Genomic DNA, 23,183 nt, shown 5'->3' with positions numbered 1-23,183 from the left:
CATGCCTAGTAGCCATTAATGCTCCTCTCCTCCATGAATCTGTCTAACCCCCTTTGAAAGCTATCTATACTCATGGACACTGGCAGTGATTTCCACAAGTTGAGTAATGAAGTATTTCCTTTTGTCTGTCCTGAACCTATTTCCCAACCATTTCATTGGGTGCCCTCAAGTTCTAGTATTATGGGAGAGGGAGAGAAAGCTCCCTCTAGCTACTTTCTCCACCCCATGCACAATTTTATAAACCTCTATCATGCCTTCCCTTAGCTGTCTTTTTTCTAGACTGAAAAGTCCCAGACTATCCAGTGTTTCCTCATAGAGAAGGTGCTCAAACTTGCTAATCATCTTGGTTGCCCTCCTTTATATTTTTTCCAGTTCTGCAATGCCATTTTTGAGATACATCAACCAGAACTGTACATAGTATTCAACTGAGGCTGCATCATAGTTTTATTACAAAGGCATGTCAATATTGGCTGTTTTGTAGTCAGTCCCTTTCCTAATATTTCCTGGCATAGAGTTTGCCTTTTTACCACTGCTCTCCTCAAGAGAACAATACCATTTTTAAGCAACTTACATACATAGGTGGCTTGATAATCTAGAGTCTTTGTGCCAGTGGTAGGCCTCAGAAATATACTGTGTGAGCAGGCTCTCCAGGTGACTCAACCAGTCCTCTAGTTTTATTAGTGATGCAGCTCTCAAACTGACCATGCAGAAGCGTTTTTATGTCTTTACATACGGCCATAATGTTTGAATCAATCCTTAGAGCTAGTTTTAATAACATATTTTACTCCATTGCTCTAGCTACACAAGAATATTAAAAAAACTGTTTTCTGCATAGTTTTAACTGAGAGTGGATTCCTGGAGAGCTGTATGTGATGGAATCATCTGTGGAAAAATTGCATGGGTGGGATATTCCAACATGTATACAGGAAAATTGAAGGAGCCACCCAATGGATGCATAAATTTAATGTTCAACCTGCCCTTGGTAACAATCTTTTAATTGCACAATATTGCCTTTCTACTTGGTTGGAAGAGACTGAGTGTGTCTCAGTGAATATTACATATTCACTGAGACCCACTCAGTCCCTTCCAACCAACTTGTATTGCACAATCAAATGAATGTGTACTTGTATTATTGCCGTAGAGCTTATCTCATTTAGATTTTAAGTGCCTTTCAAAGTATGGAATATCTGTTTGGGAAAGCCAAACAGTTTACTTCCTTGTTCTCTGGCCAGCACAAAGCAGTTGCAAGGTCAGGTATAATGCAGACATGCTTACTTGTCATTTGAAAATGAATTTGGGTCATTTATGCATGGGAGTTTTACCTGAGATTCGTTGTTCTCTGGACCCACACCTTCCTGTTGGGAATCTGTGCACCAGCAGTCTCCAAGCTCAAATCAAGTCCCAACCCTCAGGAATGTATCTCCCTTTGTTTTTAACTTATCTCAGGTCCTTTAGGAAGAAAAGGTAGTGCACATGTTTTATGAAGGACTTCCATTATGTGATATGTTGTGTGTGTGATATATTACAAGATGGAATTGGACAGATCTGAAGCCCTTTTTAGTGTTAATTAAAGTTTTTGGCATCAGGATAGGTTGAAGTTTTGCAGCTTTAATACTTTTAGGTTAACTTCTGACACTCCTTCAAAGCAATTATGCAAGATCTATCACAAGTACTCATTTTATCTGAATAGCACTTTTATCCTGTTAATGATTTAAGCCTACATTATTCTGTTATTATCTAAGAAAGAGGGGATTCTGGTGAATATTTGTGCCACTTTTAGATGCTTCTAGTTTATTTAAGCTCTAAAATGAGTTGTCTCCTATGTTTCTTGGCTTGCGTGTCTTGCATATTTCAATGCAAGATGGGGTGATTCAACCATGCTATTCAGCATCAAAACAGATAAGACCTTGCAGATTCATGGTTGGATCTTCCCAGTAGTTTGTAAGCTGAATTGCAACCAATTAGAATCAGGACCACAAAGGAAAATAGGATAGTTAACTATTTTGTTCCTGGGCAGTTTTATAAATCAAAAACACCACCGCCTTCACACTGTTGTGTGTTAAGTGCTGTCAGGTCGCTTCCGACTCATAGCGACACTGAGGCTTATCACACCAACAATTTACAGCATATTATCATCGTGCTCGGTGTGTGTGTTTTGGATGTGTATTCTTCATTTCCGATCGCACTGTGCCTGTTATGACTGCTTCCAAGACAGTTTATTGTCATATTGCAAGGAGGAGCGTGGGGAGCACTGCATCATGTCTATGTCCCTGATGCTTCCCCGCCTCCCCTCCCCTTTTTTTTTCCACGAATGCGCAATATCATTGATCCAAAGGAGTGCTGTACACCATTAAGAATTGCCTCATTTGCACGGCAGGGAAACCCTAATCACAACCTATGCAGGCATTCCCCCCCCCAAAAAAAACCCCAAAATGAACCGTTCCTTGCACAGTGCTAATCACAGAGCTGCCGTCTTTTCTGGCATTGGTCCAACGATCTTGCATTTTTTCGTTGGGACGAGCACATTAAAAAAATCGGGAGAAAGGGAGGACAGGCGGGGAGAAACTTTGTGCCGGCGGGAGAGCCCTGACTTGTGTGTGTGTGTGTGGGGGGGCGCTCTCTCTATCCCTCAGTCTCTCTCCCTCCTCCTGCTGCTTCCCCCTCCCCCATCTGCCGCTCACAGCAATTTCGCTACTTTTCCAGCCCTCGCCCTCCTCTGCATTCCTTCCTCCTCAAGCCCACGAACCGTTTACAAAATCCACTTCAAGGACATTCCATATGAGGGAAATGTTTGATTGGGACCCTGCACAAATAAAAATGGTTGATCTAATGTTCCAACGTTCCTGTGTTCCTTTGTAAGACCAAAAGCACTGGGGGGGGGGAGGATTAAGTAACAATAATGATTGGTAGATGCAAATGGGAGGGGAGGGGGAAGGTGGGATGGGAGGAGAACTGAATAGCGTGTGTAACTGAATGCACCCCTTGGATTGCCGGTTTTGAAACGACATAACAAAATACATCGTGGTATAGGTCTTTTAGGAAAAAACAGATGTCTGGCGCTTTCTAAGCATTTCCAAGCCAAAATGGGAGGTCTGAGGTGTGATCTAACCTGGATAACACATTTTTTTAAACTTAGTATATACTGAGTGTGTTAGGCCCCACTGTTAAAACTCTTTAATGAAAAGAGATGGGAAGAGGCGTGTACTCATCTTTTTTAATCTAATGAGCTCTGCAATAATCACAACTCATACAGAAATGCAAGGCACATGAGTATGAGGATGAGTCATTTAGCTGCAGCATTGTATTTGGAGTGGCTGAATGCTCCATTCCTAATGGACAGACAGGATGGAATCCACTCACTCTTGGAGGAAGGCATAGCTAGAACAGGTAATCACACAGCAAATCACACAGAAATGCAGCAGGCAGCTTGATTTCACAGGAGCCTTGCATTAATTTGTTTGTTTTTCTCCTGACACACTTTCCACGGTGAACAGTTTGGGGATTACAGCTTTACAAGTGGAGACCTGAAAGAAATTTGCGGGAGCAGCTATCCCATTTCCCCTACCTTTGCTTCCTCTCCTCTCCCCTTACTTCTCTCATTCTCTCGCTCTTTCTACCTCCTGCAACCCTTTTTCTTTCTCTCTCCTTTGTGCCTGTCACCTTTCTTTCTGCCCCATCACTCTTTCTCTCTCTTTCCACTGCCCCACTCTCTCTTTATCCCACCCATCTGCTTCCTCCCCCTCCCACAGCAGCAGTGGCAGTAACCAGCTCTCCTGGAATCCCAGTGGCTGTTGAATAGTAGCAAGCAGCCAGGCCTAGTTGAATCATGCAAGTTGAGTTGTATTAAGTCACCCAGAGGTTGCTGCCAGGCCTACGGTTGCCAACCTCCAGGTGAGACCTGGAGATCTCCCAGAATTACAACAGATGACAGAGATCTGTATCCCTGGAGAAAACGGCTGCTCTGGAGGATGGACTCTATGGTATTATATCCAACTGAGGCCTCCCCCCTTTCCAAACCCTGCCCTCCTCCAATTTCACCACAAAATCTCTTGGAATTTCCCAACCAGAAGCTGGCAACCCTAGGCATGGCCCCATTGAGTCCTCCCTCAAAGGCCAAAACATCCCTGGAAGGGAGCCTCCCCTCCTCCCTTTCACTGAAACTGAAGCCTGGAATACTGTGCTTGTTTAACAACAGCCACTGAGGGAATCCATTGCTTAAAGCTACAGGTGCTCCTTTTATCATTTTTGGGTTTTGTAAACCCCCCGTTGTTGTTATTGTTTGGTAAATTTCACATTTGCTGCAAACCTTTTCAGGTTTGTAGAAAGATCTGTTTTGCCCGTTCACAGCTGCAGTCACTTGATTTAAGTATCCAAAGATTTGGCTGACTTCGCTATTAGAATATAAGATGAAGTAAAAACTACCGTCAATGCTTCTTTAGAAAGGAAGCTCAGTGAGAGGGAGGTTTGCTGGACCTTATATGCAATGTCTCAGATATTGTTGACAATTATGTTTGAAGAATTTTGAACATCCATTACTTCTACTACCAAATGTTGCACTCATTCTACATGGTTTCCTTCTGTTCTTGTGAAAGTTCATGTTTGCTTTGTACTGATATTTTTCAGGGTTTGCAAGATGAGATTGAGAACTATTGCAGTGAGGTGCACTTGACAGAAAAGAAGTTGCAACACAGAGATTTGGAGACACAGGAACAGGTATGTTATTTCCTGATAGATTTCTGCTCATGGGCAAGGAAGCGCTCTCTCTCTCTCTCTCTCTCTCTCTCTCTCTCTCTCTCTCTCTCTCTCTCTCTCTCTCTCTCTCTATCTATCTATCTATCTATCTATATATATACACACACACACACTGTATTTTTCATTCCATAACACAAACTTTTTTCCTCCTCAAAAGTGAGGAGAAATGTCTGTGCGTGTTATGGAGCGAATGTGCGCACAGAGCCTGCTGGGCGCGCTGGAACGACGTGAGCCGGCTCTGTGCGCCCTGTTCCAGCGCGCCCAGCTGGCTCTGTGCGCCCCGCCCGCCTCCCAGCTGGGAGGCGGGCGGGGCGGACAGAGCCGGCTGGGCATGCTGGAACAGCCAGCCGGCTTTCCCCGCCCACCTCCCAGCTGGGAGGCAGGCGGGGCTAACAGAGCAGGCTCGCATCGTTACAGCGCGCCACAGCGAGCCAGATGGGAGGTGGGTGGGGCGCACAGAGCCGGCTTGCGTCGTTCCAGCGCGAGCCGGCTTTCCGGCTGGGGGGGGGGGCATGTTATGGTCAGGTGCGTGCTATGGAGCGAAAAATATGGTGTGTATATATGGCCATATATATATATGAAAATATTTTCTTGCTTGAAGACAAAACCACAACTTCTACTGAAAATGCAGGGTATTATATATATAGTACCCTGCATTTTATATACACACAAACATATATATACTTATATAAAGGATTAAACTGTCTGTACCCTATGGGCAAATTCCTAAATTCTCAAACTGATAGTCCAGAGGTTAAATGATGCATTTACTTTTAAATGCTAATATTGTTTGCAATTTCATTTTTCAAATATTTACTATGGTGGGTAATGTCAAGAATAATGCAATTTAATACAGTTTTCAAGTTGTAGTAATGTACTAATTGGTTGTACAACTTATATCCTTGTCCTCTTTTCTTGTTTCGTATTAAGACATCCGAAAAGTCAGAAGCAACTTGACAGCACTTACACACACACACACATTCGAAAAATGAACTGTAATAGGGTAAATGTTTTGAAAGATGAAATTAGAGCTTTAGACTGTTTGGGGTTCTAAGTCCTAGTGAAATATACTGTAGATTTACAGGTGATTAACTGAAAATCTTAAGCAATTGCTAACTGTTCAGTTTATTTGGAGATCCAAAAAGGTGGGCATATGATTTAAGAGAAATGTTGGCATGTGTCCCGCAAGAAAAATAAGACCACTTTTTAAGCCAAACTCAGCCATAGATTAACATAAAATGTTATGTTATATATATAACATAAAATGTTTGTTATAAACTTACTCATAGATTAACATAAAATGTTATGTTATATATATATAACATAAAATATTTGTTATAAACTTACTCATGAGGTTTTTTAAATTGTGACTTGATGTCAAATATTCACTACATTTTTCCTTTGTCCATTTGACAGTGATGTGTAAGAACACTTGTAATCAAGTAATCTCATAGTAAGTACTATGAGTGAGTAAGTTCTGTGGCTACTCAGCGTTTAACCCCCCCCCCCCCACACACACACACAAAAAACCAACCTTTCTGAAGGAGAGGTACATTGTTTGAGAAATTAGCCAGCTTTCCAATCCCTGGGTCCTTATTTGAATACCTTCCCTTTTTGCATTACCTGACCGCTTTTATCCTTGTGTTGTCTTGTTCAGCTATGCTAGGTGATGTTGAAGAATAGCAAAGCTCTGTCCGCTCTGTGCGGAGCCCAGCTAGCCCTCTCACAGCTTCAGGATCAGCCACAGCAAGCCACTGCCAATGTAGTCGGCCTTCCTACCTTCCTCTATCACCATGATTAGTGGTGCTATGGTCTGCAGCGGCAGCAGGCCATGGGGAGACAGAGCAATGGCAGCTGTGGGTGGCGCTGCACCAGTGCTTCTGGCCAGCACTTTCACAGTGGGGCACAGGCTGCCTCTCCCTTGTAGGATATGGCACTGTGGCACTGCCACTTGCCTGTTCTTCAGCAACTCTGAACTGCTGTTTCCTGAGGTGAGACAATGTCCAAGGGAGAGGGAATCAGTGGGTGTAGGTTACCTGCCCTGAACAGCAGATCAGAATCCCACCAGACTCCTCACTTCCTCACTCAGGCTTGGCATTCCATCTGAATCCCTGCTGTATCCCTGCTATGCAGGAGCACAGCTGACCAAGAAGGCAAACAGCGGGGGGAGGGGGATGGGGGGAGCCCCTTCTCCTTCAGGAGCCCCTTCTCCTTCCTTTGACCCCCCAGAAGTCCTTCCTTCTCCGGCCTCCCCAAGGCAATCTCTACAGAAGCGCCTCCTTAGCAGCTCCTTGGCAACTGGATGCCAAGCCTGAGGTGCCCTTGCGTACTCCCTTCCACTCCCTTATATTTGCTGGGTGGTTGCCACACAGAGGCCTCTGAGGAGCTGGCCCAGAGGTGAGGGCCATTCCAGTCCCAGTCCCTGGCTAAGCACTCCTGGGCAGACAGAGGAGGCTGCAGGCAAGGCAGTCAAGTAAGCTCTGGGAGGCCTGGGCCCATCCCAGCCTCCTTCCAGGGAACCTTGGCAGGATACACATGGGGGGTAGATGGGGGAGGGGACTGAAGCAGCTCAGGAGCCAACATAGCCAAGTTGCCTTGGTGGCACAGGCATGGACAATGAGCCCATTGACCCCAAAAGCCACCTGCTCCTGCCCAGCAGTGGCCCATAAGCAAGACCAGCCTCAGCCCCTGCCTGGGTGTGCAGCTTTGGCTCTTCAGGCCAGGGGCCTGGTTGCATCCACACTCCATAAAGCAGGATCTGGAAAAGAAAGATGAGTGGAACGCAGAGAGGGACTTGCCTTGGTTATGGAGGGGCACCAAAATAAAAATTTACCCCTTTTTCCCTTTTTTTTTGCTGTCAAGTTGTAGCTGACTTATGGCAACCCTGCAAGGTTTTCAAGGCAAGAGACATTCAGACATAGCCTGCCATTGCCAGCCTCTGTGTAGTGACCCTGGTATTTCTTGGTGGTCTCCCATCCAAATACTAACCAGGGCCGACCCTGCTTAGTTTCAGAGATCTGATGAAATTGGGCTAGCCTGGGCTAGTCAGATCAGGGTATAATTTGCACAGGACTCCAAAAATCCTTGGGCCAATTAGAGATTTCGGTTTCTATACAGTCATCCCATTCTTCCTTTCCAGACTCCTTCCTAAACTCATATCTTGCTTGTCTCGGCTATCTAAAACCCACAATCCTTTTTGTTATTCTCACAACTACCTATAAGTTACACCTTTTAATAATGAAAATGAGCAGTGTTGATACTAACAGTGAGAACAGACATGTCTCAAAGCAGCAGCTTCTACATTTCCCCCCTCCTGTTCAAATATAAGCTTCACTTCCTCCGTTTTAGACAGGTTCTTCAGGTTTTGTAGAAGTGTCTAATTGGCTGGCAGCTGTGGTTCCTCTTCAAAGCAGCTTCACAAATGGAGTATGGTTTTAAGAGCTGCATGAATATTCATGCATGTATCTATTCATTTGTCAGCCTTCTCTTATCTCCTTTTTTGAAATTAAAAAGTGTGATCCATTTCCAAAATACTATAACACTATTCAGGGGAGGGAAACCACCAGCACATCAGTACTTGCACAGCTACCTGCCCACCATTCAGCCCTTTGCATACCAACCCAAAGACCTGGCTTTTCATGTTCAGCTTTAGAGGGGAGTAACTATGTCTTTCACAGTGTCATGGGGATTCACTTTCAGCATGCAGAAACTATTCCCTATATATGTAAATCAGGCCCCAGTGTGTGGAATGCCCCTCTATTCAAAACTAAAGTGATGCACAATGATATGAAACACTTGTCTGAGCAGAGCCAGTGTGGTGTACTGGTTATGAGCAGTGGTTAGGAGCAGTGGACTATAATCTGGAGAACCGGGTTTTATTCCCCACTTCTCCACATGAGTGGTGGACTCTAATCTGGTGAACTGGGTTGGTTTCTCCACTCGTACACATGAAGCAAGCTAGGTAAACTTGGGCTAGTCACAGTTCTCTTAGAGCTCTCTCAACCCCACCTACCTCACCTCACAGGGTCTCTGTTGTGGGGTGGGAGGGAAGGTGATTGTAAGCCCTCTTCCTTGATTCTTCCTTAAGTGGTGGAGAAAGTTGGCATATAAAAACCAACTACTACTCCTCTTCTTCTTCTTCCTCTTCTTCTTTGTGCAAAGCATGTGGGATCATTTAAAGCATTTTCTGGGCAATTATGGAATAGGCCAGACCACACCAATGTTTTGATACAGTTGGGATGTGGCAGATTTTTGTCCAGCTTCCAGACAGCACTGTGGCATAGTCATACACCTTCCAGCTTTTCCCTGATTTTGCTGCAAACCTTCCTAAATGTGCTTTATTGTAATATTTTTGGAACTATCACAACCAATGTGGGGTAGATGCCATGTGGCCAAAAAAGCATTTCCTGATCCTATCCACATCCATACCATTTTCCCTGCCTGATTCCCTGTGGCTGCTATTTCACCACTTCCATACCTATCACAAAGGACTGGGGGGCGTGGAGGCTCTTAACTGGTAATTAACAGATTGCTATATATATCAATATGTCACTTACAAATTAAAGGGGGAAGTGAAAGCCCTCTGGTGGCAGGAAAATGTTAGCTGTCAGGGACCAGAACAGGGAAAGTGCAGGGAAACCTGTGATATGGAAGCTTGGTAGTTGCTCTGAATGTTTCTGCATTTCCAGCATCAACAAGAACCCTGCCACCATGTGGAAGCAGCCAGTGACTAGCCAAGCCATATGGTATTTGAGTTAGTATTTAAGACAGAAGAATGTTCATAAAAGCTATTCAAATTGCTGAGCTCTTTCAAGACTGTATTTTTTTCTGGGTGAGAATATTTTTGCTGCTATTGTGACTCACTCTAGTCCTAGGACACAAGTGGTCCATTGTAATCAGTCGGAATTACTGAACTATTTCTGCAGGTCTCTAATGCACTACTATAGAAAGTTTCCAATGAGTGAATCAGGTACTTGCCCAAATGTAAACTTGCACTAATGCAGTTTTCCTAAAACTCTGAACAAGCTAGACCCAAGAAGGGGGTCTCAGATTTGGGTTGTTGGTAGGTGGGTTTGTTTTTACGTGGTTGGTGGCTTCTTTCTGGGCTTTTGCTTTGTTGTCAAAAGGAATTTGTTGTAGGTTTTCCCCTGTGGCAGTGAATCCCTTCATTTAACTACCTCCCAAACGAATATAATGGTGAAATGACTTCTCCTTTTCCTGTTAATACTTTAGCAGATCAGCTACATGCACATCAGATCTGCAAAGAGGCAGCAATAATCTCCAATTTAAGAGCAGCTGATTAAGCAGCTATGACAAACAAGGTGCTTCCTTGGAACTTCCCCCCTACTTGTACCAAATGTCATTGTCTTGATACCACATTTCATAAAGGTTCAACATTTGCCCTGGCAGTATTACAAAAGACCATTTGCTAGGCTTTTAACAAGTCTGATTCAAGATTTTTTAAAAATGCAGGTTTAAGTGGTCACTGTTTTTCATTAAAAGGAGAAGTCTTGTGTTTTGATTCTATAACAACAACAAACAAATGAATAAGACATGAACAAAATGTTGTGTCTTTAATTAAAAACACAAGGCTGTTTCTAATTATTTCTTGTTGGGTGGTATCGTAGTTCTCCATCTTTTCCTTGTTTTTTTGATGAGGCATCTCTGAGTCTGTCTTCATGTTTGACAACTTTGCTGAAGGGCAAGCTACAGATTACATGGCAGCCACAAGGGACAATGCACCCACAACCCCTTCTCTGCTTCAAAATGGGTCAAAAATGTTGGCAGGGGTACTAGCAGCTGAGGAGTGGAAAGTTCAGAGGAAAGGCAAGTCACGGGGAAGGAATAATTCCCTTCCACTCCCTTCTTGGAAGCAAAGAGCCCCCTGCCAAGGATGCTTTTCAAGGCACAGGGAACTGTCAACTGCAGGGTAATGTAACAGTTGCCCCTCAGGCGAGTGAAACTTGGCTGAAACTTCATCTTAATTCCATACAAAGCATTAGCTTTCACCAGCAAGAGGGTGTATGTGCTCATGTGTTTAGAAAATACAAAATACTTAGTTAAATATAGGAAGAGTATCCTAAAAATGCCAAACATTAATTGCCTGAGCTGAACACATTTCTTCCTCGTGCAGGGAAGGAAGTGCTTCACAGAAGGCATCTAACATTTTCTAGACTGTGTTCTGCCCCATTTTTTGAGTCTCATATCCTCTTCTGTGCTTCTTCTGACCTCACCGAGCTGCTAGCGCTAGCTAGTATCCCACAAGTAACTTTTTCGCCGCAGGGAGATGTGTTATGCTGGGTATGGCTGCCACCTGTGTAGCACTTGGCCTTGGAAGCAGCTTTGCTCTGAAGAAAGGCTATAATTTGAATTAATTTAAGCAAATGTTTGACATTAAATTATGCTTGGGAGTAAAATTTTAAATGGTTTTTATAGAGAAAGTTCATTTAAGGTTTGCAAGTATCTCAATTTTAAACCCAATATATTGTACCTCTATTAGCATCTGTGGCATCCACTTCAAACTCATTGATTATATATATCCCCCACACACTTTTTGGTTGTTCCATTCTACTTTCACGTCTGGTTTTTAAATAAGGCTCTTGGCACACTAAAACATACAAGGATTTGTAGCAACATGTGGTACAAGCCACATCTACAAGGACCATGACAGTGTGGTGTCCCGGACCTACTGTCTTGTTTTGTTTTCAAGGGACATTTTCCCCCCTTCTTGGTTTGAGCTTTGAGCCTGCAGAGGGAGGAAGAGAAGCTGGGCAGGTCACCCTTCCAAGGATAAAGCAGCTATCACAGAACCACAAGCTGATCCCAGCAATATAGTATATATTCAGACTCCGTGCCGGTGTGAATTTTAATACCCAAATTCTGTTAGTTTGTTCTGTTGATATTGGTTGTCTAATCTGACACTGCTGTGCTACATGTTTATCATTCAGTTAGGTTTTCGAAGATTCACCCAGACTATCAGTTTTTGTACTCCTTTCCTGTTAGCCACCGAGGGCTTTCCCTTCACTGTTCCAGTTCATAAGAGATGTGTGTGTGTGCCTGCGTGTTGCACCTGTGGGTAGAGACTTGTGATTTTAGCCTGGGGCTTCTGAATCTCCAAAGCAAAAAATAGAAATATTCCTAAACAAATAAGAAGTTCACTGAGGGAAAACAGAGCATACATTTTGCCTATAACTTAACTATACACTGGCTTGAGTTTAAAAATGGAAACTGCCAAATCAATTAAGTATGTGGAAGTTTTAAAAATACAGATAATTATGAGCATATGTTAAAATTAAAGTTATTTTCTTTTCCAACGGGACATGTTCCATGTATCTGGGCCACTTCCACATGAGGATTTTGCCCCATGTGGCCAGCCAGATGACCTTGCATTTTGGGCGGGGGGTTTCCACACAATGCCATCCTCATTCTGAACATGTCTGGGGTGGGGGTCTAGGCTTTCCCTGGGCCAAAGCAAAAAAAAAAATCCCTTTGCTCTGGCTCATTGAGGAAACTGTAGGATGGTTGTGGGCAAGCATCAGTGTGGACACTCTTCCTTCAGCCAATCTGGTGTGGGGGTGGAGCTCAGCTTTGACTTCAGAATGGCAGAATGGCCTCCATATCTTCTTCTTTAAGCCCTTCAGTGGTCTTTTTTCTTCTTCTCAGCTGTGTCATAGTGCAGCTCTGTGCCACAGCTAAGCTATGAAGAAGGAAATGGGGGTTGCCTGGTACAAGGGATATGCAGTTGTCACCTTGGAGCTAATATGCTGTTGCAGCAGATAGCAAGGGGGAGGGGCAAGGGAGCAGTGAGTTGCATGGGGACAAAGCATGCAGAGAGCATCTCCATGTGCCTCCACTCCACTCAGTCCTGCTTCCATATCAGAGGAGGCTTTTCCCACACTATGTGGAAATAGCTAGGGTAAGGTCCATGCGCAAGTTAAGACAAAAGATATCCAGAGACATGCCCTTTATAGAGAAGATCTAGGTTATAGAATATGATTCAGAACCAATAGGAGATTTTGCCTGAAGTCTCAATTTGGAACAGTAGCTGTAACAAATGACTTCATGGAGTTCCATGAACAACGTTCCAGCATTCCCCGTCTCTTTAAATAGAAGTACAGGTTTACCTTATGTTTACCCAGTGGATCAGCTTTGAAGGGCCATTTCAGGTTAGGAAAATGGTGCAGGGGGGACAGCTGACTCCCTTTCCTTTGTGCTGTCATCCCAATCCAAATTGCAACCTAACATAACTTCTGTTTACAGAAAAAACCCTGGGAGCTCCATTAACCAATCAGCCAGCCTTACATCTGTTTGCCTCTAGAAGAGGAAATAAAGATACAAGGCTTTTAAGAACATAAGAATGGCCATGCTGGATCAGACCAAAGTCCGTCAAGTCCAGCAGTCTGTTCACACAGTGGCCAACCAGGTGCCCACAAACAAGACGACTGCAGCAGCATTATCCTGCCGGGTTCCAAAGCACCTAATATAATAGGCATGCTCCTCTGGTCTTGGAGAGAACAGGTATGCATCATGACTAGTATCCATTTTTACTAATAGCCATGAATAGCCATCTCCTCCATGAACATGTCCACTCCTTCCAAGTTGGCAGCCATTACCACATCCTGGGGCAGGGAGTTCCACAATTTAACTATGTGTTATGTGAAGAAATACTTCCCTTTATCAGTTTTGAATCTCTCACCCTCCAGCTTCAGCAGATGACTCCACGTTCTAGTATTATGAGAGAGGCAGAAAAGCTTCTCCCCTGTTCACTCTCTCCATACCTGCATAATTTTATAGACCTCTATCATGTCTCCCCTTAACCCTTTCCGAGCTAAACAGCCCTGAGCATTTTAACCACTCCTTATAGGGTTGTTGCTCTAGTCCCCTGATCCTTTTGGTTGCCCTTTTCTGCACCTTCTCAAGCTCTGCAATATTCTTTTTGAGGTGTGGTGACCAGAACTGTACACAAGTGTGGTCTCACCATAGATTTGTACAAAGGCAGTGTGATAGCAGCAGTTTTATTCTCTATTCCTCGTCTAATTATGGACACCATGGAATTTGCCTTTTTCACAGCAGCCACACACTGGGTTGACGTCTTCATCGAGCGATCCACTACCACCCCAAGATCCCTTTCTTGGTCTGTCACTGCCAGCAGAGATCCCATCAGTGTATATGTGAAGTTGGGATTTTTTGCCCCAATATGTATCACTTTACACTTGCTCACATTGAATCTCATTTGCCATTTTAATGCCCATTCTTCCAGTTTGTAGAGATCCTTTTGGAGCTCTTCATAGTCCGATTTTGTTTTACCCACCCTAAATAATTTGGTGTCGTCTGCAAACTTGGCCACCTCACTGTTCACCCAGAACTCCAGGTCATTGATGAACAGGTTGAAAAGCACCGGTCCCAACACAGATCCCTGAGGGACCCCTCTGCTCACATCCCTCCATTGTGAGAACTGACCATTGAATCACCACATTTCATTTTCTCTCTTTAAAGCTCCTTCTGTAAACTATGGCCTTTTATGCATGGCTGTTTCCCTCACTATCACCCCTCTGATGACTTCGGGTCTTAGTTTTGATTATGCATGGCGTTTCCAACCATAAGAGGTTGCCTCATTTTTCTGATAAGGACAGAAAAATCTAGACTCATAAGCCAATGAAAGAATGGGGAACAATACATACCAGCTGAACCGTGAAGCTGGAGAGTCCGATGACTTCTGTGCAGGTATGGCTTTAGGACAGACACTTGTCAAAAAGGAATCTAAGATTGAATAACTGTGGAATTGTCACATTTCATTTTCTCTCTTTAAAGCTCCTGTAAACTATGGCCTTTTATGCATAGCTGTTTCCCTCGCCGTCACCCCTCTGATGACTTCAGGTCTTGAAGACCTGAAGTCATTGGAGGGGTGATAGTGAGGGAAAGAGCTATGCATAAAAGGCCTATGTCAATCAGCCAAGTGCCATATGAGCCTTAAAGGAAGGTAGGTTTGGGCTCAAATTGAAAATGAACTGCACAGAACACCACTGAGAGAGTCAGAGCAAGTTCCAATACTGTTTTCTAAGTCTCTAGTAGCAATTTTTGAAATAAATTAATATACAAGAAAAGGGAGATTTGGATGTGTGGGGGTTGTCTAGAAATTGTTAAGAGTGAAACCCACTTTAAAAAGTAACTGTTCCATTTCTTTCCAACATGCTAAATGAAACCAGGAGTGATAATGGCAAGAGAGTTATGATTCAATAGCACTTATTGAGTTTTGCTCTTGAATGTTTATTATTCTGACTTGCTTAAGTTAATTCATGTGACAGTTGGCTGCTTACAGTGTTCGTCCTAACTTTTCTGTATCCATGCCAGTGAAATATATTTGTTCTCAGACATCTATGATGCATCTGTTGGTTGCTAAAGCATCATTTGCCATGCTTTGTTGTTAAAGGAAACATGAACATTGTTCTTATAAAATGCCCTGTCCTTCATTTAGTGATTCTGTAGTTGCAAGTCACAAGCAGAGATTAAAACATTAGGGCAAGATTTTCATTCAGAGAATTTCTCCTTGTTTTTTAAGAAAAAATGCAAGTTTCTAGCCCTGTGGAATAAAAAAAGTATGCAAAATCAATATATGTATTTTTAAATTTACAAAACGTATTCAGGTCACTGTATGCAGCACTGCATAGTACATAATTAGAGTACAGAAAGTATATGTGGAGCCAGGAGCAGTGCAAACATCAGGACCTAAATTGGGGGTAAAGGTCCAGGGCCCCAGCCACCCTGGGTCAGCAGGGGCCCTCCAAAATGCAGAGTAAGCTCTCTTCAACTCTCCTCCATCTTTATTGCTCCATTGTCCTTTTCCCTCAGTGCATTCTAACAACTAGTTCTCAAAACACCTGACACTAAATATGAGGCATCCTAAGAGTTACAGTTCCCAGAATACACAGGGCGGGGTTGAGGAACAAAGAAAGTTGGAAAATATGTCAAGTATTTTCTGTTTTCTCAGTTGGCATTCACAGCCACTGCATTGCTCCCAAGAACATGGGCTGGCAAAAAAAAAAAAAAAAAAAAAAAATTAATGAAACTTCAGGTTTGGGTTTAATTGGCCTTCTCCCCCCTTCCCCAGGAAAACCCGAATGCCGAATTCCCCTATACCAGTAAAGGTGGGAATTCGAGTTTAAATTCGGGATTCCTGAAAAATTCGGCCATTTAAACCCATTAAACCCATTTAGCTGCTTTCTGCGGCTCCTGGGGGGGCATTCTTGCAGGTAGAGGTCCCATATTTTCAGGGTAGCTTGAAGGGGCACTCCTTGCAAGAACCCCCACGTTTGGTGAATATTGGGTCAGGGGGTCTGATGTTATGGGGTCTGAAGGGGTCACCCCCCCTTCCTCCATTAAAACCAATACAAATGATTTTGAATGTATTCCTATGGAGAAAGGGGATGACCCCTTCCAGACCCCATAACATCGGATCCCCTGACCCAATGTTCACCACACCTGGGGGTTCTTGCAAGGAGAGTCCCTTCAAGCTACCCTGAAAATTTGGGACCTGTACCTGCAAAAATCCCCCCCTCAGGAGCCGCAAAAATATGTTCCTGATAAAGCCGAATTTTCAGGAATGGCAAATTTGGCTTTGCCAACCTCTCGGATTTTGTGGATTCAGTAAAGCCAAACCAGAAATTTACCGAAATGGCATTTATTTGGTATTTTTTTCAGTTCGGTTTTTACCGACAACAGCCCTAGCTGGCATAAAATAAATGCTAGAACATTCATTTGATTATTAGCTGAATTGAGTCATCTTGTTTAAAGTCCTTGATTAACAGATGATGAGGAGGAACCATGAAAGATTACCACTGCCATCATACCACCTTTGTGATCTTCCAGGAGCGACTGGTGTCTGTTTTGGGTTCTAGATTGCTAGACTAGTTGAGCCTTCTTAACCTCTCAAGAGGTCTCCAAACAAATCTTTGATAAACTCCCATTTTCAGATGGAGGGGTCTTAAAAATCCACATCTACTGTTGAGATGGAAACTTCATTTCTTGCATATACAAATACCAGAATTTTCTTTAAACAAATATCACTATTACATTGATTGTAAAGCTTTTGCCATTTTTTGCTACTTTGGCCAGCACCAAATAGGTAAGAGTGTTAGAAAAATATTTCAAAGTAGTAAAAGTTTTTTTGCTGTATGGCATAATTACTTACTATATTCACATACTCTAAATCATGTTAGTGTGAGTTTGAGGAAACTAAGGTAAATCCAAGTTCCTTCAATTGATTCTATCTTAATGCCCCTTTCCAGACTTCTCACATCCTCCCCCAGGAGATCAGGAGTCTCCATTTACTAAGTTAAAATACAGTTGATGAATCCTGTGATGCAACTGTAATCTCATTCTACCTAGGGGTTAACTTGAGTATTAGAAGGCCCACTCAGACTGAGCAGGTACACCTGACTTGGGAATTGTAATTCCTTATCTGTTCCAAGGTCTGGCAGTAGAACCAGGCCCAGCTGTGTTAAACGGAGAGGGGAAGAGAAGTAGTAGTAGTAGGTTTATTGTACATGGCCATAGGCCTTTAAAATCTAAAACATTAGCACAACACGTTAAAAATTATAAAACTAATAAGACCCAGGAAATAAGATTCTCAAATTGCACCCAACATTCCATTTCTCATTAAAATAATATATATAGAAAACAAGGAAGGCAAAATTAAACTCTAACCATCTTTTCTTCATGTAATTACTTTCTTTGCCCTAATTTTCCTGGCCGCCAAAGCCAAAAGCACCATTTTTCGAGAGACAAAGGAATCCACATCTGATATCAAAAAAATTAATTTATCAGCAGCAAATAAGGATTGTAGAGTAGTTACAGCCCATTCTTCAGCTGTGAGCAGCCAGGGATGGTGGGGAGGAAGCGCCACAGTGGCACCTAACCTGTTTCCCAGCCACCAAAAGCTAGAAAAAAGCCTTTCAAAGCCTTTTTGTTTTTTAAATGGGGCTTTTCGCCCCATTGAACGGCGTGGGCCTTTACGCCGGTGGGATACCGGCGGAAGGCCCAGCCAGTGTCCCTGGGCGGCGCTGCCATGGCAGTGCCAGGAGACCGGCGTCCGGGCCTTCCTGCCGGCGTCTGGGCTACTCTGCACAGCCTAAGTGGGATGGTGGCCGTCCCTCTTACGCTGGCACAGCCCCTTTTTTGCCTCCTGAGCATTTTTGGCTGAAGACCTCAAGAATGCGCTGTTAGTATATTGGCCAGGAACCTATTCCTAGGCTCAATATATAGAGGACAAGCCAGAACGTAATGTGGTAGATCTTGCGCTGAGCTGCCACACATACAAATACGTTGAACCTGTGGGTTTTTTTGTGAAGCGACCAGCAAGAAGCTCAGTGGGCATGGTTTGAAATCACAGTGAAGTAAATGCTGCCCTAAGGCTGTGAGCTGTTTTATCAGTCGGATAAGGAACTCTAAGGTGGTCTTTTTTTCTAATGTTGTACCACGGGGCGAATTTTGTTTGGGTGACTAAATGACTGTCTATTAAGGCATCTCCATTCATGTAGGTCAGAGTTGCTCCCTGAAGGCTGAAGTAAATTGTCTGGGATGGTATAGTGGAGAATGATGTTTTCAAGAAAATCTGAGCAACTTTTATCTCTGTTTAGCAATAGCTGGAAACTATATTTGCTAAATGAATCAATGTTTTTTTAATTTGTATTTTTTCAATAATTTTAAAATGGCAAGCTGGGCTCAGGCTTTGAGCGGAGACCAAGTTCTGTCCTCATTAAGGCTGTTGGTGTTCCCTTTGGCAATGCCAGAATACATCACAGAAACATATTTTGGATAGTTTCCAAGTTAGATAAAATTTGCTCTTTCCACCCCCAAACTTTGACACCATACAATAAAAGTCACCATAAAACCACTTTCTGAACATAAAGACAAAACCTGGGTTGCTGAGAATTTCTTAATTACCATTTTACTAATTAATTTCTTAATTACTATTTAATTACTAAGTAATTTCTTAATTACTATTTTTTTCCAAATTTTTTTACACGTCCACCATACATGCATATATGTTCCTCTTTCTTTACCACATTTCCAACATATTCCTTTATCTCGACTATTCATCTTAGATACCATAATTGGGGTTATATGCCATCTATAAAACATTTTATATAGATTTTCTCTAATTTCATTGGTTATTGTAAATTTATATTCCCTCTTCCATAAGTTTTCCCATTTATCCAGATCTATATTAAATCCTAAGTCCTGCATCCATTTAATCATGACTGGTTTAATTCTTTCTTGTTCTAGATTGATTGTTATTAATGATTTATACATTCTACCTATCATTCCCTTATTTCCTTTATCTAATATTTTTTCTAACTCGTAATGATTTTTATTAAATCCGAGTTGATTATCTTTGTTGAAAATATCTTGTAGCCTATAATATACAAACCAATCTTTTATATTTAATTCTTCCCTACTTTTTAAAACCCATTTACTATCTCTCCACTCGATAATATTTCTATACATCTCTATATCTAAATTAGACTGTATTCCCCTTTTCATATAATCTTCTGTTGGGTTAATCCATCCCGGAGTCTTATTTTCTAAAATCTTATATTTTCTCCAAATTTGGAATAACCCAGCTCTGATAATATGAATTTTAAAATCCTTATTTACCTTTTCCTTCTCATACCATAAGTATGCATGCCAACCGAAACGAAGATTATAACCTTCTAACTCTAATAATCGGGGATTTTCTAACTTAATCCAAGTTTTTAGCCAAAGGAAACAGGAAGCGTCATAATATTGTTGTAAATCAGGTAGTCCTAATCCTCCTGTTTCTCTTAATTGAATTAAATTGTTATAAGCTATTCTATGTTTTCCTTTTCCCCATAAAAACTTCAAAATATCTTTTTTCCAAATTTTAAATTTTTTTAATCCCTTAATGATTGGTAAATTTTGGAATAAAAATAACATCTTAGGTAATACCATCATTTTGACTACCGATATTCTACCCCATAACGATAAAGGAATTTTTCCCCATTTTTTAAATCTATATTTATTTGCTGCCATATTTTATTTTTAAATAAATTAAAGTTATTAGAAGTCAACCATATTCCCAAATATTTTACTTTGTGTTCAATAACAAAGCCAGTAATTCCCGCCAATTCCTGCTGCTGCAAGGGGGTGATATTTTTAACCAATATTTTAGTTTTATTTTTATTTATTTTAAAACCTGCAAGCTTTCCATAAACCTCAATCATTTTATTCCATTCAACAATCTGAGTAATAGGATCAGTTAAAAAACAAACTAAATCATCCGCATATGCCTTAACCTTATATTGATTTCTCCCTATTTTATAACCTACAATCTCTACATTGTTTCTAATTTTTCTCATCAATACTTCTAATATAATAATAAACAACAAAGGTGAAAGAGGACAACCTTGTCTGGTGCCCTTTTGTATTTCAAATTGTGAGGATAATTCCCCATTAATTAATAACCTAGCAGTTTGACAAGTGTAGATGTTTCCTATAACCCTTTGGAATTTTTCACCAAAATCCATATATTCTAACACTTTTCTCATGAATTTCCAATTTACATTGTCAAACGCTTTTTCTGCATCTAAAAATATCATTGCAAAAGGTATAGTATCAAATTCTGCATATTCCAAAATATCTAACACTACTCTAACATTTTGACTAATCAATCTCCCTGGAAGGAATCCTGCTTGATCATCATGTATAATAGTATTTAGTATCTTCTTCAATCTGTTTGCTGAAATCGTTACAAACAGTTTATAATCATTATTCAATAATGATATTGGTCTATAATTTTTTACTTCCATTGAATCAGAATTTGGTTTAGGAATTAAAACTATATTTGCTTTTTTCTAAGTATTTGGGATAGATCCTCCCTGTATACAATTATTCATTACTCTCAATAGATATGGTGAAAGTTGATCCGCAAAAACTTTATAATAAAAAGCTGTAAATCCATCTTCTCCTGGTGCTTTATTTAATTTACTTTTATTTATTGCTAATTTTAATTCCTCTATTGTTATTTCAACATCTAACAGGTCCTTATGTTCCTGTGATATTCTGTCCCATTCAAATTGTCTTAAATATCTTTCTATTTCTTTTTCTGAAACCAATCCTTGTCTGTAAAGATTTGAATAATAATCTATAAAGGTTTCTATAATTTTTTGTTTATCTGATAGAATTTTACCATTTTTCCTTATATTCAATATTGGTATTTTCCTCTCTTTGGATTTAAGCTGCCATGCTAACATTTTACCTGGTTTGTTTGAATGTTCGAAAAATCTTTGCCTGTTATACATTATATTTTTTCTATATCTACATTTATTAAAATTTCATATTGTTGTTGCAAATTTTTTATTTTATCATTCTGTTCTTGTTTAAGTAATTTATTTTGTACTTTTCTTAACTGTAGTTCTGCCTGTTTAATTTCCTCCAATATTTTTTTCCTTTTCCACTCTCTCTCTCTATACCACCTTGAGTTTTGTTGTATTAATATACCTCTAATTACTGCTTTTCCCACATCCCAAACAATATCTTCTGGAGTTCCTTTATCTGCATTTTCCTGAAAATAATGTTGTATTTCTAATTTTATTTTAGCTGTTATCTTCTTATTTTTTTTAGTAAATATTCATTGATAAATTAAGAATTATTTCTCTTAACTCCCAAATTTATTTAGAGTATCAATGCATTATGGTCAGATAATACTTTAGGTAAAATTTCGAGGTCCTCTGATTTGCCTATAACATCTTTAGATAACCATAACATATCTATTCTCGAATGAGAACTATGTCTTGAAGAATAAAAAGTATATCCTTTTTTATTACCATTTTTCAATCTCCATACATCAAACATTTCCCATTGATCTGTTAAATGATTAAAAATACCAGGTAATTTACCTTCAGATTTCCCGTTTTTTCTTCGATGATCTATCTAATCGTGGTTCTATTACCCCATTAAAATCTCCCATCCATATCATATTTTCAGTAGCATGTTCAGCCAGTTTTGACATTAGATCCGTATAAAATAGTTTGTGGTTATTATTCGGTGCATAAAAACCACACAAAATCTCCACCATCAAAATCCTTCCTTCTACATCTTTATACAGTATCCTTGGTTCAAATATTAAAGGAATATACATAGCTATTCCATTTTTTTCTTTTCATTACATGATGTAAATAATTTACCCAATTTATTTTGTTCCAAACTTATAACCTCCTTTGCTATCATATGTGTCTCCTGTAAACAAAAAATATTAGCTTTAGATTTTTGTAGGTGGTAAAATATTTTCCTCCTCTTATTCGGAGAATTCAAACCGTTAACATTCCATGAAATTTTTTTCATCAGTTTAATAATTAATAATAACCCATTTTTATAAAAAAAAATTCCCCTCAAAATTTATATTTATTCCCACCCCCCTCGTCCCCCCATCTGGTTCCCACTTCTCCCTCCTATATTACGCCCAACATTATAGTTCAGTCAGTGTCATCTTCTTCCATCAATGGTTTCCCTCCTGAAGCTTCTGCTGCCTTTTCTTTTTCTGTAAGTTTCTTTTCAGCCAATTCTTTGGTTAGTTGCTGTGGTGGTTGGCTTAAATCTCCTTCGTATCTTCGTAAGAACTGTTCAGCTTTAGCAACATCTGTGAACTTGAACCTCTTCGCTTTGAATATAAAAGAAACTCCTTGAGGGTATTCCCATCTGTGTTGTATTCCATTATGCCTCAACCTTGCCACAAACTCTGCAAAATCTTTTCTTTTTCTGAGTAGTCTTCCTGGGATCTCCTTCATTAATCTCACCGGCAAACCTTCTATTGTTAAAGGATTATTGTAGTGTTTATTCAGTATCAGGTCCCGATGAGATCTGGAAAAAAACTGTACCAAGCAGTCCCGTGGAACTTTATTTCTGGATGCAAAAGCAGAGTTGACTCTATAAGCTGTTATTATCATGCCTTCGACAAGTGTTTCTTCTTCCTGTAAAAAATCAGCCAAGAGTACTTTCAGGTATTCTTTCAGGTCAGAGCCCTCCTGCCGTTCTTTAAGACCTCGTATACGAATCCAACTTTCCTTTATCTTCAATTCTAACATTGCAGCGTGGTCATCACGTCTTTCTTCGCGCTCTTGGCTTGCCTCCAGTGACAGTTCTAGAGTATCAACCTTCTTTCTGGTTTCTTTATTTTCCTTTGATTGCTTTTGTAGTTTAGCATCCAACTTGTCCTGCTTAATTGTTAAGGCTGAAATAGAATCCTGTAGTGCTGAAATGGCAGCAGTATTCTGGTTAAGGCCTTGTTTAACAGAATCCATATCTTGCTTCATTGATACCACTTCAGATTTTACTTCTGCCACATTTTTTTTAACTTCAGCTACTTCAGTTTTTACTGATGTCACTTCATAAAGTGTTTTGGTTAAAAGCTCTTG

At 40.9% G+C, this 23,183-nt stretch overlaps 1 protein-coding gene across 5 annotated transcripts in view; it reads left to right on the top strand.

The window, feature by feature from the left end:
* Positions 1-23,183, top strand: part of CEP112 (centrosomal protein 112) — a 379,853-nt gene that overhangs the window by 331,661 nt on the left and 25,009 nt on the right. Inside the window, exon 23 of one of the 5 annotated variants that reach the window (XM_056854888.1) lies at positions 4,624-4,713. The exons of the other annotated variants lie outside the window; for them this stretch is intronic. Coding sequence (XP_056710866.1) covers positions 4,624-4,713 — 90 coding nt within the window. The remainder of the gene's footprint in view (positions 1-4,623; positions 4,714-23,183) is intronic. 5 annotated transcript variants of the gene reach the window in all.

Source organism: Euleptes europaea, chromosome 1 (genome assembly GCF_029931775.1).
Source record: "Euleptes europaea isolate rEulEur1 chromosome 1, rEulEur1.hap1, whole genome shotgun sequence".
Lineage (NCBI taxonomy): Eukaryota > Metazoa > Chordata > Lepidosauria > Squamata > Sphaerodactylidae > Euleptes > Euleptes europaea.
This window is presented reverse-complemented; position numbering and strand designations above follow the sequence as displayed.